The sequence below is a fragment of the Asparagus officinalis genome, unplaced genomic scaffold (genome assembly GCF_001876935.1).
Source record: "Asparagus officinalis unplaced genomic scaffold, Aspof.V1 AsparagusV1_Un95, whole genome shotgun sequence".
Taxonomy (NCBI): domain Eukaryota; kingdom Viridiplantae; phylum Streptophyta; class Magnoliopsida; order Asparagales; family Asparagaceae; genus Asparagus; species Asparagus officinalis.
Genome location: NW_017972361.1, coordinates 606,063 through 625,085, shown reverse-complemented (window position 1 = coordinate 625,085; position 19,023 = coordinate 606,063). Strand labels below are relative to the sequence as shown.

At 47.6% G+C, this 19,023-nt stretch overlaps 1 protein-coding gene across 1 annotated transcript in view; it reads right to left on the bottom strand.

Moving 5' to 3' along the window:
• The window catches only part of LOC109827254, a 21,475-nt gene extending 2,799 nt beyond the window's left edge, over positions 1-18,676 (bottom strand). Inside the window, exon 1 of the mRNA XM_020394230.1 lies at positions 17,464-18,676. Within this exon, the coding sequence (XP_020249819.1) occupies positions 17,464-18,676 (1,213 nt within the window). The remainder of the gene's footprint in view (positions 1-17,463) is intronic.
• Positions 18,677-19,023: the final 347 nt, after the last annotated feature.

Genomic DNA, 19,023 nt, shown 5'->3' with positions numbered 1-19,023 from the left:
CGGTGACGGAAGGTCTCCGCCACCGCTGTCGACTCCCCCACGGGCGGTTCAGCGGACATTAAGCCAGGGCGCAGGCCCGTCACGCGCTTGCACGAACTCTCCACTCCATACCCAGCAGTGGAGCCCGTAAAGACGCCACAAGTGACCCCGTCCTGAGAAGGGGTCAAATCCCAGTGCATCGTCCGAGGAATGGCGAGGGACCGCAGCTCGACGATCGAAAACCCTCTCGACATGCTGGGGAGGTAATAATGAACCCCCTCTACCGTGCGGAACCACCGGCTCTCTTTGAGCAACAGGGCGGAGGGGTCGGCCATAGCGTCGCCGAACAAAAATTGAGGCTTCGGCAGCTCTGCCCTGTCCTCATCTGTCAGCGCCGCGTTGGTCGTCAACTCGCGTAATGTCAAGTGATGACCATCCGTGACTCTCTGTACCAGACCATGCGGCTTATCAGCGGTGAATACGGGCATTGGAGCCAGAGAAGGAAATCGAGAGGGCGCCGTATAATTCGTAGCCCCGGCGTGGCCAACCGCCACACCCTCCGGGAGAGCCTCATCGGAGAAGGTCGCTGCAACAAGAAATAAAAAGTCAATTGAGACAAAATCCGCTGTAGGGGCGAAATCGCCCATCGAACAGAAATCGCCTATCGAAAGGGGGAACCCATTTCGAACGAGGTCTATCCGTACAGCCTGCACTCCCCTCTAATGGGAAAGGGCCGAACTCGCCTTACGAAAAGGGAGTTCGCCTCCTCCCCACTGAAGGATTCGCCTGCAGGGACGGTACCCATCCTCTAAAGGCAAAATAGGGCAAACTTTGCCCCAAATCGGGGAAATGAGTAACACTCATCTTCCTAAAATCCGACGCCTAAGACTTACAAGAGATCATCTAACGAACCCATCAACGTACCTGGGCGCGATTCCAGAGCACCGGCAGGCATGCCGGCGGAGAGACGGTCGGAATAACGTCCGGGGCCCGCACCCCTCACTTTGCACCTCTTAGATTTTGGAGCCATTGTAGGATGAAGCGGGAATTCTTTCCTGGGATGTTCCTTTCAAGATTTGAGAGCACGGTAACTCCCAATGGAGGAAAATGGCTGATTTAGAAGGGCTGAGTTATCCATGTGGCCACGACTGCCCTCGAAAAGCGAAAACCCTAACGGACAGAGGACGTGGCCACGATCAAGTTCGACGGCTCAGATCACCCTCGGTATATCGAAAGAACCGAGGTTGGCGGCTACATCCGACGGTTGAACCCGAAAACCACGGCCCCGATGCGTCATGGGGCGAAACACACGAAATCGTGTTGTCTTTAGGAGGTCTAGTTTCCTAAGAGTTTAGCCAGTTTGTTAAATAAATCCCTATTCCTTAGGGATGTGCAGGTTGTTAACTAGCCACCACGTTATAGGCCATGTAAAACGTGGGTTCTGTTATTTTGCTTTGAATCTTTCATCTTGTAAGGCTTTAAAGCCAACTGTTTGCTCTGAATTCAATATACATTTCTCTCTGCAAAACCAGTTCTTAGTGCAATACTACTTTTGTGCTTAACAATTGGTATCAGAGCTCCATTACAGGGGCCTGATTGTGAGTGTGTGTGAGGAAAAACAGTGAGTGTGTGTTGAAAGAATACATCAAATTTATTTCAGAGTGAAGGAACAGAGAGGAATGGCAGAGAGCAGTAATGGTCGATTTGTGCAAGCTGCTATCCCCAAATTCGATGGTCACAAAGAAATCAAGTGCGCTTACTTCGCCGAAAATTTCTTCATTCAAAGTATTCCAGACCACACGCGAGCCGGTTTAGGTCTGAAAACTTTGAAGGGGGTCTTGTAGACGGTAAAAAAATACCTCTATAGGCTCACAGGAAATTCGCCTGCGAAAAGAGCTCGCACGCCCAGTTCTCTGGCACGGGCCTAAATCGCATGGACATTGCACATGCTCGATTCGCCTTACGGTCGGCTCGCCAGCACGAGTTAAGATCGATTAGGATGGCGGAAGTTCGCCTTTCACTCAACTCGCCTGCCCGAGTCCAGAGTCGAATCCGCCAGCAAACCCCAAGACCGTCAGTACAGCTGGGTATCCACTACCCCACGTGCTGAGATGGACCTTCCCATCTCTCTCGACCCGAAGGGAGAGAGAGCACGATACCCCAGGACCGTCAAACGGCCGCTCGCAGTACGCGCAGCACGAAAGCCTGGACAGGTGTCGAGTCAACCTGAGCATTCATAAATGCGACTCACCTCGGCTGTCTGAGCCAAGAGCTGGATCCGCCGGCACTCGGCAAGCTGGCTAGACCCACTCGAGTACTGTACACCTACTTCACCGCCTCTCCTGACCGGAAAGGAGAAAGCACCGTGCTCAAAGCACGCCGGGCGGTCACGCACAGTACAAGTGATCGGACAGACACTTCATCGATCTGCGAACTCATAAATGCGGTTCATTAATGCTGGTCAAATCCACTCGGATAGCAGTCGTTCGTTGCCTCACACACAAGATGGGCCTTCCCATCGTAGGTGACAGGACATAGAGCACAATCCCTGGAATGACCATTCATGGTATCGAGGAACGGAGAGACGTCTCTGAAGAGGATTTGGTCACATCCCACAATTCAAGGAGAAGTCGAGCTGTCCTTCTTTCATTTAAAAGCCCCTTCCAGCACGATGGAAGAGAGGTCGCAAAACTTGGAGAAAAAAGAGTTGAGACCAAGCTGTTAGCAAATCCTTGCATTACAGCACTGCTGCCTAGTTCCGAGCTCCGATCGCCGACGAACTAAGCAGACCCGAACTCCATTACCCCGAGCTTCTACTGCGAACTGAAGCTCTCCAGCAACCTCATTCAAACGGTCCAAGGGAAGCAGACTCGACCCGAGCATCGAGCGAAGCGTCCTATAGCCACCTAAAGTCCCCACACAAAACAAAGAGGGCCTTCCCTCTGCTTCTGTTGTAAACATTTGATTTGTTAGTTTGTAATAAGCTTTCTTATAAATACAAACGAAACTCCTTTCTTCGGAAGAATCAAATTTTCACCCTACAGAAGATGGCGACCACAGTGGGAGAATCCGTTCATTCAGATGAATTGGTGGTGGCGCAGTCTGACGAAGTTGCTGCAGGGACTACTGTTGAGTCCCTTGTGATCAAATTCGAAGGGTACTTACAATCGTCCTCTTCTCGCAGCAATACATCTCGCGATCCTCCTCCTCCTCTGGTGGCGATGCGTCCCGCAAACGCCACAGAGCTGTGCGCCGAGGCCGACCTCAGACGGTCAAAGCCTCCGCACCTGAGGGTTCCAACCGAGTCTCATCGGAGGAGCCCACTCCCTCGCAATCGATCAAGGCCAAGCCAGAGATCGAGCGCAAGAGGCAAGGGTCTGCCAGATGGATCGCCAAGCGGTCCACACAGACACCTACCTCGGAGGAAGCGCCGGTTCACTCCGGCACAAACCGCAATGCCACAACCCACGGTGACGTTCTCCCCGCTGGGAGAACTAACCAACAGCGACGGCAAACACCCGTCAGACAGGGGGTCCAAACCTCCATTTCTCATAATGGCCTGAACCATCACACAGGCCCGAGAAACACTAGACGGGAAGGCAAGCTGCCCGACCTCAGAAGGCCCTCCAAATCAGGAGCGTCAACCGAGGACAGCAGAGCCATCCGCTCAGGAGGACTTCGCTTCTCAGGTCATATCCCTGATGCGAACAAACCACACCGAGCATACGAGCTTACCCAAGTAGGCGAATCCTCGAAGGCTGGCGAGCCTCGCCATAATCATTTGGCGGATAAACGTAAAGGAAAGGAAATAGGCGGTTCCTCCCGAACCCGCTCTTCTAAACACGGGGTCGAAACTCGCCCACGTACTGGAATTCGCTCAAACGCGAAGACTCGCCAGTCAAGGCGAGATCGCCTGACTCCAACACCAAGGCGTTCCACCCAACACGCGCCAGAGAGAGCGCCCAAAAATCTCTCGTCAGCTCACCAGAGCGACTCTTCTGAGGCCGGGGGTTGTCACCAACCACCCGTAGAAGACCTCAGAGAATTCTTGACTCGCAAACGCACTATTCACGAGGCGAATCCTCAGTGTCATTGCGAGAGACTCATCCACACGGTCCTCGCCGACTGCCAATGCGTTGGAACGGCGAAACCTTCGGTATTTGAGAGGCTTTCTCAACAGGCCTCTCGACCGAGGCCCTCCCGTCGAAGGCGCCGTCACCAGAAAAGACGCGCTGCTGACGACCTGGAACTCTCATCCGCCACAGTCAACATGACGGATAAAGGGAAGGCGGTACTCTCCGACTCGCCAGACTCGGACTCCGTCTTAAGACCTAACACCCGGTCTGCCCGACGCCGGCAGGAAGGCATATTCCAGCGAACCCGTAGTCGCCGGGGGGTAAGTATTGGGTTTGACTATTCCACCCTAATACCTCCCTCCTGCGGCGAAGATGAGGTTCATTCGGCGGCGGCCACATCCCAGACCTCGCGCTCAAGTCAAGACGCGCAGGCGAGGGCGCACATGACCGATACCAACCACGAGCAGACAATGGCTCAAAAGTTGGAGGCACAGCAGGCGACCATCGACTCTCTAAGAGAGATGATGGAGCAACTGCTGAGCAAGAAGAAAAAGAAGGGAACCCAACGTCCCTTGCCCCGGCAGACTAGGGATAAAGAATGGGTACCACCTCACCGTCCAGCGGCTGAGACGGAGGATGATCGACAATCCGATTACTCCTCCAAAACATCGATAGGAACGTCGCACACCGCGGATAGCACCCGTGACAAAAGATTCGACGAGTTCCAGGACCAACTGAACGCGCTGAAGCTTCAGCAAAACATGAACAAGCTGGGGGTGGTACGTCCCTACCCTATCGAATGGGACACGGTCCCATACCCAGTGAAGTTCAAGCCAATCAGTTTGGTGCAGTTCGATGGCAAGGGGTCACCCTCGCAACATATCTATTACTTCATGGCGCAGACCGGATTCCTCACCGGGAACGACGCCATTCTCACCCGACTATTCATAGGTACCCTCAAGGGGGTGGCCTTTGAGTGGTTCCGCAAACTGGAGCCTGGCTCCATCAAGGCATGGGCCGACGTCGAAAAGCTCTTCCTCGCCCGCTTCTTCGACGACGACACGGAAGTGTCAATGGCCACTCTCCTCGCTGAGAAGCAGCGTAAGTCGGAGTCAGTTAACGACTTCGTAAAGAGATTTCGAAATCGATCAGTCCACTGTCGGGACCAAGTTTCCGAGGCGACACTGATTGAGATGTGCCGCAACAATCTGTCAATCCACATCCTGTCCAAAATAGGGGCAGTTGAAACCCGGACTTGGAAGGAACTTGTTCGCCAAGGCGAGCAAGTTGAAAATATGATCAAGAGGCTGGAGGCCGAAGAGCCACAGTCCAAAAAGGGAGCAGCAGAACCAGCGGCGCCAAAGAACCCTCCTCGATCGAAGGGAAAAGAGGCTATGGCCGTAGACTCTGCCGCGGCGCCAAAGTTCGTTCAAAAGCCGAAACCCAGGCAATTTGAACCACGCCCCCAGCGGCAATATGATTTCAAAGAAGACCAGGTAGTGGCGACTCTCGACACTCTACTCAAGAGTGGGCGAATTAAGTTACCAGAAGCCGCGAAGCCTGAGGAGGCGGACAAAACCGGTGACCCAAGTTACTGTGCATATCACAGATTCCTTGGGCATCACACAACCAAGTGCTACGTCCTCAAGGACAAACTCCAGGCCCTCTACGACGCGGGGGTCTTGAAGAAAGAGAAGGTCCAAAAGCAAGTGACGGCGAACATGGTCACTTTGAGCTTTGGGACGGGTCTCCCGGAGGTTCAAGCTCCGGCGGGGATAATTCCTATCCCCAAGGCGGTTTTGAAGATCACTAACGACGATCCTCACAACCAGCGGGAGAAGGGTTTGGTTCCACAAACTCTGCCATCAGGGCAAGTGATGTGGGTCCATCCGGACCTCCTCGACGACGAGCAATCCAAGGCACGGACAGTGGAGAAGAAGCTGATACCGAAGCCGGATTTGGTTACAATGGTGGTTTTGTTTTAAATGACATTGTACCCTTTGTAATCAATCTTGACGATGAACAATCGTCAGATGGAGGTTGTAATTGGCAACTTGCCGATGTTGAAATAAATAACGATTTGGAGTACTCCCTGTCTCTTAATGATGTGATAATAGAATTGTATAATAATCCTGATTTGTATATGCTGCTTCGGTCATCTTATGTAACAAAGTTACGCCTCCAGCATTCTTTCGGAACAACCATGATCATCCCGAACAAGATAGGAGGTGCAAAAGAAGTAATTTATGGTAAAGGAAAAATCTCTCCGTTACCATATCATTTCCTAAGTGAAGATTAAGATGATGACAAATCTGGTCGGCATTTATCTAAGTATAGTCCGGAAGCGCGCAAGCTCATGGAAAAGCAGGGGTATGATTTCACACTCGGAGAAGGTCTATACTTCGATCGAGGTCCTCGTACTCCAGCCAAAGCGGTATATGTACCAAAAGGGAGACCTGAGGATTATTATAAATACGGGCGAGGCTTAGGCTATGTTTCCTCGTCCGATGATGAATGTGGTTGGCAGATCATCGATCAAATTGCTAACAAAACTAAGAACGGATACTCTTCTGATTCTTCAGCTGGGAATTCCGACACAAGTCTAGGGGAGGCATTCAAAGCCCTAATGGTAAACATGGCTACAGCTGATCCGTCTACAATGGAAGACGATGATCAAATGCTAACATGGGAAGACCCGTGGGTTCATCATCTGAATATGCAGTATGGTGACAGGTTCGAACAGAGAGAACCCCCCACTGAAGATAAGATAGTCCAAATTAACATGGGTGACGAGGCCAACCCAAAACCTATATTTATCAGTGATAGTCTTCCCCTCACGGAGAAGGAGGAGTTAATTGCTCTCATCAGGGAGTATATTGACGTCTTCGCTTGGAACTACGAGGATATGCCAGGGCTCGACCCCAATGTGGCAATGCACTGCCTCGATATCAAGCCGGATGCCAAATCTGTCAAGCAACAGCAAAGACGGTTTCGTCCGCAGATAATGGAAGCCATCGAGGCAGAAGTTAAGAAATTAATTGAATCAGGATTTATCCGAGAGGAACAACATCCAGACTGGTTAGCAACATCCAGATTGGCTAGCCAATATCGTTCCAGTCATGAAGAAGAACGGTAAAATCAGGATTTGCATTGATTTCAGGGACCTGAATACGGCATGTCCAAAAGACGATTTTCCTCTCCCAATCACGGATGTTATTATTGATAATACATGCGAATTTGAGAGAATGTCTTTTATGGATGGGTTCTCAGGATATAACCAAATCAAGATGCACCCAGATGACAAGAAGCATACAGCGTTCAGAACGCCCCTTGGTGTATTCTGTTACACGGTGATGCCATTCGGTCTAAAGAATGCAGGCGCCACATACCAACGAGCGATGACTATGATTTTCCAAGAACATCTCAGGAAAACAGTTGAGTGCTACGTTGATGATTTGGTTGTGAAAAGCCGCAACAAAGAAGATCACATCAAAGACTTGAAGACGATGTTCGATCTCATGCGGAGTCATCAATTGAAGATGAACCCTACTAAATCCTTCCTTGGAATGTCTAGCGGAAAATTCCTGGGATTCGTCGTCACTACTAAAGGTATACATATCGATCCTGACAAAGTGAAGGCGATACACGAGCTGTAACCTCCTAGAAATTTGAGAGAGCTCAGAGGATTGCAAGGGCGGCTAGCTTACATCCGGCGGTTCATCTTAAACCTTTCTGGGAAGTGCCAACCATTTTCTAAGCTAAACAAGAAAGGGGTGTCATTCATCTGGGACGACGCCTGCCAAAAAGCATTCGAAGATATCAAAACGTATCTGGCGAGTCCTCCTGTTCTCGTTGCACCGAAATTGGGTAAACCATTCTTGATTTACATCAAGGCGATGAACCATTCGATAAGTGCTTTACTAGCACAAGACGACAATAACGGTCACGAACAGGCAGTTTATTACCTAAGTCGGACCTTGATAGGCGCCGAGTCTAGATATCCGATGATTGAGAAAGAATGCCTCGCATTGGTATTCGCGATGCAAAAGATGCGGCATTACTTGGTTGGACAGACGATTTACGTCATTTCCAATGTTAATCCAGTACGGGTGTTTATGACGCAACCGGCCACTATGAATTGGCGGTTAGCGAAATGGGCCCACTTCAAACAGCAGAAGTCGATCAAAGGACAAGCGATTTGCGATCTTCTGGCGGCAAACCCGACCACAGATACGGTAGAAGTATATGATGACTTGCCGGACGAAACCCATGAGGTTAATACTACGTCGCACCAACAAGTATGGCAATTATATTTCGATGGTGCCTCAAGGTCAGTTAATAGGGTGATAACCCCGGGAGGTTATACAGTTTCCTCCGGAGTTGGAGTTGTCTTAATTTCCCCGGGAAAGCATGTGATGCCTCGAGCTTATTCGTTGACTAGTCCGTGCTCCAATAATGTAGCCGAGTACAACGCGCTTCTCATTGGGCTCAGTTTCGCTAAGGAGCTGGGGGTCGAATATCTCGAAGCCTTTGGGGATTCTCAATTGATAGTCAACCAAGTCCGGGGAGAGTATGAAGTCAGGAACCAGGACCTGATCCCCATTGAATATATCCCTCGTCTCCAGAAAGCTTATGCGAATGCACTGGCAGCACTAGCGTTATCACTTGCGCAGCCTCCCGAAACTGAGCTGTTAGTCACAGTGAGGACGCATCAACTCTGCATACCCATATACGATATGGATATTGAAGAAGAAGATGACGGAAACTTTAACGCCAAGGAGGTGAATTCAACTCAAGTTGGGTCTGAGTCCCGAGATTGACGTTTTCCCATCATAGACTATGTCCAATATGGTATTTTGCCTGAAGACGTAAAAGAAAGGGAATCAATCCGCCGAAGAGCACCAAGATTCTTCTATAATGCCGAGACCCATACGTTATACCGTAGAGGGTACGATGGTTTATTACTCCGATGCCTTTCGAACAAAGAAGCAGAAGAAGTTCTTAAGGAAGCACACGAAGGAGAATGTGGTGCGCATCAGCCCGGTCCCAAACTGTATGATCGCATCAGGACGCAATCGAATACGCTCGAGAGTGTCATGCTTGTCAAATACATGCAAATTATATGCATCAACCGCCAGATCAGTTGCACACGTCAACCACATCTTGGCCGTTCGAGACATGGGGTATGGACATTGTTGGTCCTATCTTTCCCCCTTCAGTCAAAGATGACCGATTCATTCTTGCGATCACGGACTACTTTTCAAAGTGGGCTGAAGCCATTCCGCTTAGAGAAGTGAAGACGAACAACGTCATTAATTTCATCAAGCATCATGTCATATACCGACATGGCGTGCCAAGACGGATCATTCATGACAACGGTCCACAGTTCATAAGCAACGCCTTCATCAGGTTTTGTGACAAATTCAAAATTGAAGATGTCTCGTCGACAGCTTATTATCCCGCCGCAAACGGACTAGCTGAGGCTTTCAACAAGACGATCATTAAGATCCTGTCAAAGCTCGTGAAGACCAATAAACGAGACTGGGACGATAAACTCGGTGAAGCGCTCTGGGCTTATCGCACCACCATACGCACACCTACAGGGTCCACCCCGTACTCGTTGGTATACGGATGCGAGGCTATGCTACCTTTGGAGATCCAAATCCTGTCACTTCGGATCGCTCTCGCAACTGAGATGACGACAGAGGATCAGCATCAAAAACGTCTCGAAGAACTCGAGAGGTTGGATGAAAAGCGCTTGGAGGCTCAACAACAAATCGAGTTCTATCAAGCCAGAATATCTAGGGATTTCAACAAAAGAGTCTGACAAAGAAGCTTCAAGGAAGGAGATCTGGTCCTCGCTGCTCGCCGACCGATAATCTTCAATTCCAAGAAGAAAGGTAAATTCGAACCCAAGTGGGAAGGACCGTTTGTGATAGACACAGTCTACTCAAACGGCGCATATCGCCTGATTACTCAAGAGGGCGACAGGCAACTAATGCCAATAAATGGGAAGTTCCTGAAAAAGTACTTCCCTAGTACATTCAGGATAACCCATTTACCGGGAAGTTCCTTGAAGAATATTACACTTAATATTCTAAAGGATAACCCAAAATCTTTTTACCACTAAAATCTCTCACTGATCAATTGCAATTGACAGTGGGTCCACTAAAAATGTCTTTCTGGCCCTCTTGACTCTTTCCATGAACAAGAGGTCCACTTTCATTTCGGAGTCCCCTTTCGATAAACGAAAGAACTCCCTTCTTCTTCTCCTTGGGTAAGCCCTCTCATGGTTATAACCGAAGTTGAAGTTTCACTTCGATAAACGAAGAACTCTTTTTTTTAGTTTAGATAACCAATCCTATAAAAGGCAAGTTTATCTAGATTTTTCCAGATTCTCGGAGTGGAGATCCCACTCCTAGTTTCTTCTGCACTGGAAATAGAATATAAAATTCTTCCTTTCCAGAATCAAGGAATAGAATATAAAATTCTTCCTTCCTTGTTATTCGGGTTTGCCAAATTCTTCCTTTCCCGCATTGATCTTTTCCAAAATTTGTCAATTTAGGATTCATCCTAGGAAGTTTATCCCGAATCCTAAGCAGGGATAAGTCTGCGCCTAACACGCGCTGCCGGTTTAGTCTTTCTCCGTAGAAAAAGACACCAGAATTCAATCCTGGGGTATCCTATCCTGAAACCTAAGCAAGGATAAGTCTGCGCTTAACCCGCGCTGCCGGTTAGTTCTTAACCGTTAAAAAGAACACCCGTTCACATATTCAACATTGTGACAGGTTGTTATTAATAACACCAAAATCCATGCCTTACACGCATGGGGAATTTCATCCTGAATCCTAAGAAAGGATATGCCGACGCCTAACACGTGTCGCCGGTTTAGTCTTTCTCCGAAGAAAAAGACACCAGAGTTCGATTCTGGGGAATTTTATCCCGAAGCCTAAGTAGGGATAAGTCAACGTCTAATACACGTTGCCGGGTAGCCTATTCCCGTAACAATGGCGAAGTCTACGTATTCAATATCGTAGCACTAAAAGGGTTAACTCTTTTAGCTTAAACGTCACATAGGAGCGGACTTAAACAATCCGCATGCTAGCCCGACTCAAACGGTAGTCGGTAAAGGCTAATCAAATCCGTTGAAGGCTGGGGATTAGCCAAAAATCCTAAAGTCAACGCCTAACACGCGTTGCCGGGTAGTCTATTCCCGTAAGAAAGACGAAGTCTACGTATTCAATATCGTAGCACTAAGAGCGTTAACTCTCTTAGCACAACGTCACATGCGGAACAGATTTAGACAATCCGCATGCTAGCCCGACTCAAACGGTAGTCGGTAAAGGCTAATCAAATCCGTTGATGGCTGAGGGTTTGCCAAAGATCCTAAAAGTATTATGGTCAATCATTTCGAACGGAATGAGGAATCATAATAAAGATAAAGACAAAAACCAGTTCCACTAAAAGGATCAAGAGTCAAGACATTCAACAAATGAAATCATACATCAAAAACATGGCCAAAAATCTGCTGGTTAAGCTTAGAAAGCTTCTCATCATAAGCTTGCCTCAGCTCAGCTCTGATGGACTCCTCGTTGGTAGCTAAAGTCTTCGCAGCAACCTCCTCCGTCTCAGTCAGCTTCTGCTTCAAAGATGTCAACTCACCAGATAAAGCAGTGTGGGCTTGTTGATCCTGTACCTTCGTCATCTGAAGAATACCAAAAGTCTCCTCTTTTTCACGGAGTGCTCTTCTGAGCTGGTCTATCTCGGTCGCACAGGAGGCAAAAGAAGATTCAAGCTCGGTGAGTGAAGATGATTTAGCAGCAAGGTGGGCCTCAACTCGATCCACTCGATCCCGCTGCACCTGAATGTCTAACTCAGCAAGAAACCTAGCATCGCGCCATGTCTGTAAGTGAGTATCCAACTCGGCAGCGATGAATGAAGAGGCACCTGCATCTCGGAGCTCATGAAACATCTGAAGCTCACACTCTAGGCAGTCAAGATCATCAACAATAGACTTCGCCAGATCTGGGTACCCTGCGTCCCTTATGGAATTTATTTTAAGATCAAGGAATGGCTTGAACTGGTGAAGGGAAAGTCCGCCGTGGAAGAGCTTGTCAATCATAGCATTCACAAAGGAGAAGAAGGAACGGATCTCTATACAGATGACAATCTTCTCTGGGTCGCTGTCTGATAATAACTCCTTCACAAGGACGTGAAGCCGAGAAGAAAGCCCTACACAAAAAGGAGAAATCCGTCAAAAGCCTTGATGAAGAAATGAATGACATTCCTCAGTTGCTCAAGTTATACCTTCTTCCCCTTGAATCACTAGGGGTGGTGGAGGTGTAACAGCTGGGGGTGTATCAACTGGTGTAGTTGGTCCCACAGCCGGCTCAACAGGATCAGTCTCGACAAAAGCTCCTGTCAAATACAAAATAGAATTTTCAGATGCATCACATTATAGTTGTATTAGTCAAAAATTGGCTAGTCCTATAATTAACTTGAGAAAAGCTACGTACCTTCAGAAAAACTATCCTCGGGATTCTTAGGGAGCGTAGACTCAGGAAATACATCTCCAGGCAACTGATCATCAATCTGAGGAGAGCCATACATAAAGTGGAGCATCGGAGTGTCCACAAGCAAGCCTTCCTCGTCAAAATCATCAGTCGAGAAATCTGACACAAGAGAATATAAGTACTCAAAATCATCAATCGAGAAATCTGACAAAAGAGAATATAAGTATGAAAGGAGAATAAAGAGACTACGACCAATAGAAATGAGTTACCTCTTATGGGTGCGTCAGCCTCTCTATTCCCAAGATCCACGTTTGCCTCCTGCGAATTATCTAAAAGAGCAAGAAGTATAGAGACAATTAGGGAATGCACAAATTCCAAATCATTCAACTCCTTTGTGTATTGTTAATGGTAGATGTACCTGGATTCATCGAACCGGGTCCTACATCGACGGTCTCCCTAATGTCACCAGCTTCTGCAGGCCTTTCTACCTGGTACGGTGAGTCGGGCTCACCAGAAGAAGTAGAATCGTGGAAAACGGGATCAGGACTCATCTCGCTCTCCCCACGCTCTCCTATATAGAAATGGAAAAGCGTGAGTCAAAGTTCTGAATGATCAAGAGGACGGTCTATAGGGTAGAAGTTACCTCCATCACTAGCAGGATCGTCACCGGCCAAATCCATATCCGATGCTCGTGAAACTACACGCAGCTTGCGGGCTAATCTCTTCCGCCTAGCGGCAGGGGCAACAATCGAAGGTCCCGCCTGAGGAGAAGGACGGAACTCTTCATCCTGGTCAGCTGTGGTCCCTGAAACATCAAACCATTGTCAGGCTTAATAATTCTGAAAGATAAAGGGAAAAAGTAAGAAACTGACCTCAATCAGAACAGTCCTCGTGATCTTCAAGATCTCCGCCTGAAGCTTCATCAGCAGAATGAAAGATCTTCTTTCCCTCTTCGTCAATCCGACGAGTCTTGTGCCGTGCCCTTTGTGATCGAGCATTTTCCCAAATCATACGAGAATCAGCCTGAGAAGCCTCCTCAGCCTCCAGCTCTGCAATCGGCTTTACAGGGACAGTTTTATTAGCTGCTAACAACCACTTACAGCTTAAGAAGGTAAGGTTCAACTGCCGCTCGGTACTCGGGAGACTGAACTTAGCACCAGTACAGCCCGTCACGGTCCACAACCATGCACGAAGACCGTCCACCAAACCGCCGTGGGTCCTGATGTTCACCAGCCAGTTAAAGCAGCCGACGTCTAAATGAGTTCGATACCCCCCTCGGCTTTTCCTCATCAATCAGACACTCGCCGTATCGGCCGGAGAACTGTGGAAAGCAAGTGGAAAACGCCCAACACTTGTGGACCTGTAGCTGCTGTCTGACGTCAGGGAATCCTCGCCCCTCCCACTTGCCATTCTCAAACAGCTGTAGTAGGGGAGCGGAGGGGTCTGTGGCATACGGTACTGACATCATATCAGAACGATGAAGGACGAACCAAGCCATCAAATAAGTGTACGGAAGCTCCACCTTAATGGTAGGAATCTGAGTCGGTGGTCCACTTTCCTTCCGTGTAAAAGCACTAGAAATCTGTCGAAGCCCTCGATGAATGTTAGCCACCATCACCGGAAGAAGCGAAAGTTCCTTTTTGTAGGCAAGATGAACCGCTGGGTAGAGCACCTCCAATGGCAAGATATCACTAGACTGATACGGGACCACGCATTTCTTTAACCAGATAGCGAGGTAACCGGCAAGAAGGGTCATCGGTCGAATCGGCGCGGTCGCATGCCACAAGAACGCTTTAAACTTGGTCCCTGTAGGAAAACCACTCTCAGGACTGCTAATGGTATAGGAATGAGCATCAACCTTCTTCAGTAGATTATTAACCCCTGAAGGAATGAGTGGTGCCAACTCACAAATAGCCTCGCCAGAATTGCTCTCTAGATTCCTGAACAAATAAGACGCAAACTGCTTCTGGCTCACATGGGATTTAGCCCTCTTCGCTAAGGGTTCAGACTGCGCCAAAGCGATATGATAGTGACATGTGAGGTCCCATAAAGTCTCGTAGCGGTCGGGCATGCGATCCTTCAGCTGACTCAATTCTTGGTTGGAAGGAAAATACTCCTGATATAACATCTGTCCCATGGGAAAACCAGAAATCCTGTGCATCTCATGGAGGGCCAAGCCCAACTCCCCTTGCCGGGTCAGAAAAATGTTCGAATCCGGGTTGTAGAGCTCGCACAAAGCGAAGAAATGCTTCGTGCTAACAGGCAAACCATACATAGTGGCACGAACGGCTGCATACAGACCACAAGCGTGCAACTCCTCGCTCCATCGGCTCAAGACGTACTTCGTCATGCGAGTCCACCAAAGCTTGTCCAAAGAATGGACCCAACCATAAAACCTGTGGCGTGTCGCAGGCATCTCCCGTCCTAAAGCAGCGAGGCGATTCTTCAAAGTAGAAGCAGCGGCAAGAAGCTCGTTACGTGGCGGTGCATCTAACCCCAATACTCCAGGATGCAATCCAGTGATGTGACTCCTGCTCGAACCAGGAGCTGCCTGATGAGTAATGTTTCCGCAGTGAACGCTCTCATGCTCCTCCGTCAAGCGCCACGACATCTCCCGTGTCACAGCCAGACGCCGGAGCTCAGTCAACGAACGATGCCGAGGAATCTTCGGCAAATATATGAAACAACTGCCAGTCTTATGAAGCCACTGCTCAGCATCAATAAACACGGCATCCGGATCCTTGGCAGAATCGCCAAATAAAAAGTCGGTCTTCTTGAGAGGCTGAATCGAACTGACATCCTTCACGAGGGGCGCATCTGTAATCAACTGGCGAAGAGCTCGATATCCACCTTCCTTCACCACTTGGGCAACCTCTGTCGACGTGCCCGAAGCAAACCAAGGAGTGACTGGGATAGGGGAAAAATCGTCGGAAGTCGAATAGTACTCGCCACGACGCCCGTACACTGCGTGAGATGAGAACGCCCCAGAAGGATATTCAACTGAAAACAAGCAATGAAACATTCGTTAATTCCAGTTATAAAAGGAAATTGAACTCATCTTACGAATGGGTAAGATAGAGTCGTTCCCTTATAAAGGGTGAGACGATTTGGCCACATTATGCACTTATAAGATAGGGTATATCGACAATATATCCCTGCCTTATAAGGCACAATGCAGAGTCAAAACGCCCCCTTTATTGATTTTGAGATATGGTTTTGACCAAGCAAAACATATCTTTAAAGCGTCGATCCTCGCCAAGGAGAATCAAGGCTCTTCCCGATTGCCTCGCCAAGGAGAACAAAATGGGGTGAAAAGGACCAATTTGCAAATTTCCAAGAAAAAATAGACTAATTTGTAAATTTCCAAAAAATTAGCTCACCAGCATAAGAGGGAGGCGCGCCATCAACCGACGCGGTAGAGGATTGACCCCTCGCAATACGAGACATGGAGACCTGCAAAATAAGTTAAGGGATCAGATCTAAGAAAAAGTTCCTCTTTTTTGCAATTCTCCCCCCTGAGAGGTGAGCTCGAGGCGCCAAATCTTAATCCTAACCCTCGCATGCGACCCCACAAATTCATAAATTGAATTAAGCATAAAAAATGCTAAAATGGTTGAGGATTTACCTGAGGGAAAGCTCGTGGATCCAATAAAAATCAGATCTTGAAAGAGGCTCGGACCACGCGCTCGAGGGGCCTGAGAGAAATTCTAAATATGGAAGTTTTGAGGGATTTCTCAGTCAAAGATCCAAAGGAAGACTAGATCTAATGCAAATATGAAGTTTTGAGGGAGAAAGGATGCAAGAAGGAAGAGAAAAGCAAAAATTAGGGCATGGGGGTGGCCGGCCCTAGGAGGAGGAAAAGAAAAGAAAAAGACCCCTTTTTATAATGTTGAACCAAGCCTAGTTGAACCGGACCAGACCAAGTTGAACCGGACCAGACCTGGTTTGAACCAGAATTCAAATTGAAGCTGAATCGAGCATCGAAACAACTTCAAATCAACCGAGAGTTCAGTCCTTGGTTTATTCTTGCCTCTCCCACATGTTCAGAAAGATCAGAAGATTTTTTGAGCCTAATTACTGCCTGGAGAATATTTTTTTATAAATATTCTTAAGGATAACTCAACAACACTACGCCGGACAACGCGTCGCAAATGAGAACTCAACGCCAACAATCGATGGTCAGTTCTATGTTGAACCAACAAACACGAGCTAAAGATTAGAAAATCAGGAATCGACTTCAAGTTTAAAATTCTGACAACGGTCAGACAATAAATGCAGCACCGGAACTCTTACAGACATTCGACAAAGCACCGAATAGCCTGGAGGATTGAAGGAATCAAGAACGGAAGCCATTCCAAGGTCCCGTTACACCGATTATAGGTTGGGACAATCATATCCAAAGTATTCCAGACTCTTCTATAAAAGAACGAGGCTGAAATACTTTGGAGGGGGTATCTGTAGGCATATAAAATTGCTTAGAGGTCCCTTAGCATAGCTCGGCACAAACCGACGAACCAACGAGGCGACGAGGTTGACGAATCGCACGCAAGCAACGGAATACATCCATTCGAGCGTAGAATCAAGCCAACGGTTCGGGGAATCAATGAGTCATTCAAACAAGAGCGGACTCGGACGAATCATGATCGAATCAAGATCGGTTTCGGAATCGAACTCAGAAGTGGATTTACTGCCAAATCAGGATTCGGATCGACTGCCAAATCAGGTCAACAAATCGAATCCAGACAAATCAACCGCACAACCGAATCACGGATGAAACCGGACAAAACAACAAAACCCAAAACCCTAAGGGGGGCTCGGCCAAAGCCGAGCCACCCATGGGTGGCTCGGCCAAGCCCGAGCCACCCTACAGCCTTGATTTGATACTAATATGCTACCTCCAGGTGTATTAACAAGCAATTCTTGTTGTAGGGTATCACATGGAAATTTGTTTCTCTTAACAAACTGTGCAGCAATAAAGGAATGCGATGCACCAGAATCAAATAGTACTCGAGCAGGAACTGATGCAAAAGTTAGCGTACTTGTCACCACATCCTGGTTTGCTTCTGCTTCCTTCTCAGTTAGAGAATAAACTCGGGCCTTAGCTTGAGGATACCGATTCCCACCACTGGACTGGCCAGTCTGGAAATTATTCCGAGATGGTTGTTGTAGGGGACAATTTGCTATCTTGTGATCTTTCTGACCACATCTCAAACAAGCCCCAGTATTTCTCCAACAACTTTTCGCTTCATGCCCAAGCTTATGACAAACATCACATCTTAAAGTTTTCTGATTTGGAAATTGCTCCTCTCTGCGTCCAAAATTTTGCTTTTTGTTTCTCCAATTCTTATTTCTTCCACCGCGATTATCCTGCCAGAACCGCTTCTTTGGGTAGGAGCTGCTCGTCTCGTTCTTTGGCTTTGTATCAATTTCATTTTTCTCAATTAACAAGGCCTTCTTTAACACTTCTCCATATGTAGGGAGTTCAAATGCACTGACCGTCTTTCGGATGTCCGGTCGAAGCCCTTCCTCGAAGCGACGAGCTCTATCTTCCTCATTACCCAACAAGTGAATGTCAAACTTTGATAGATAAGTGAACTCTTCTTCATATTCAGCTACCGTCTTGTCACCTTGCTCCAATTTTCGAAACTCATGTTCTTTTTGTTTGCGAACAGTTGAAGGAAAATACTTTTCATAAAAAATCTTTTTAAACTCCTCCCATGATAACTTGTATGCTTTCTCTCCCAACGTCCTGACCTGCATTTGCCACCACCCGTAAGCGCGGTCTTTTAACATATATACTGCATAATCAACCTTCTCCTCTTCAGGGCATTTCATGTATGTGAAGACCTTCTCCATTTCTGTGATCCAATGCTCAGCAATCATAGGATTAGTTGTTCCCTCAAAATTGGGTTGAGATAGTTTCTTGAATTCTCCCATGCCACTTCTTAATTTTGGGTGCTCCTCGTTTTGACCATTCGTCCGATTACGATCAATTTCATCTTGTTGTCTGGTAACTATAGATGTCACCGCTTGTAATAGATCCATCAATGCATTGTTATCTATTGGGTTTCCGGAGGTGGATGCACGAGCAATTCTAGATCTCATCATTTCACCTATCGTCTGATTTAGATCCCTACTCCGTTAGGAGGGGTTTGCTCATTACCTGAAGTCATAGCTTCCTATAAATAATAAAATATTTCAGTCAACTATTATACAAGGAGAAATTCCTAAGTCAGTCACATATATGCAATTTAAGTAATTAGGAACTCAATCATTACTCAACGTAATAACACAAGTCAGTATTTACAAACCAAAAGTATATTATTAATATTTAACTTTTTAGTTCATACACATATCTGAATATATGGGTTTATATATACATATTTTCTACCAAAAATGTCCTGCATAAACCAAAAGAGTAACTATGAAAACCCATATACTAATATTACAAAATT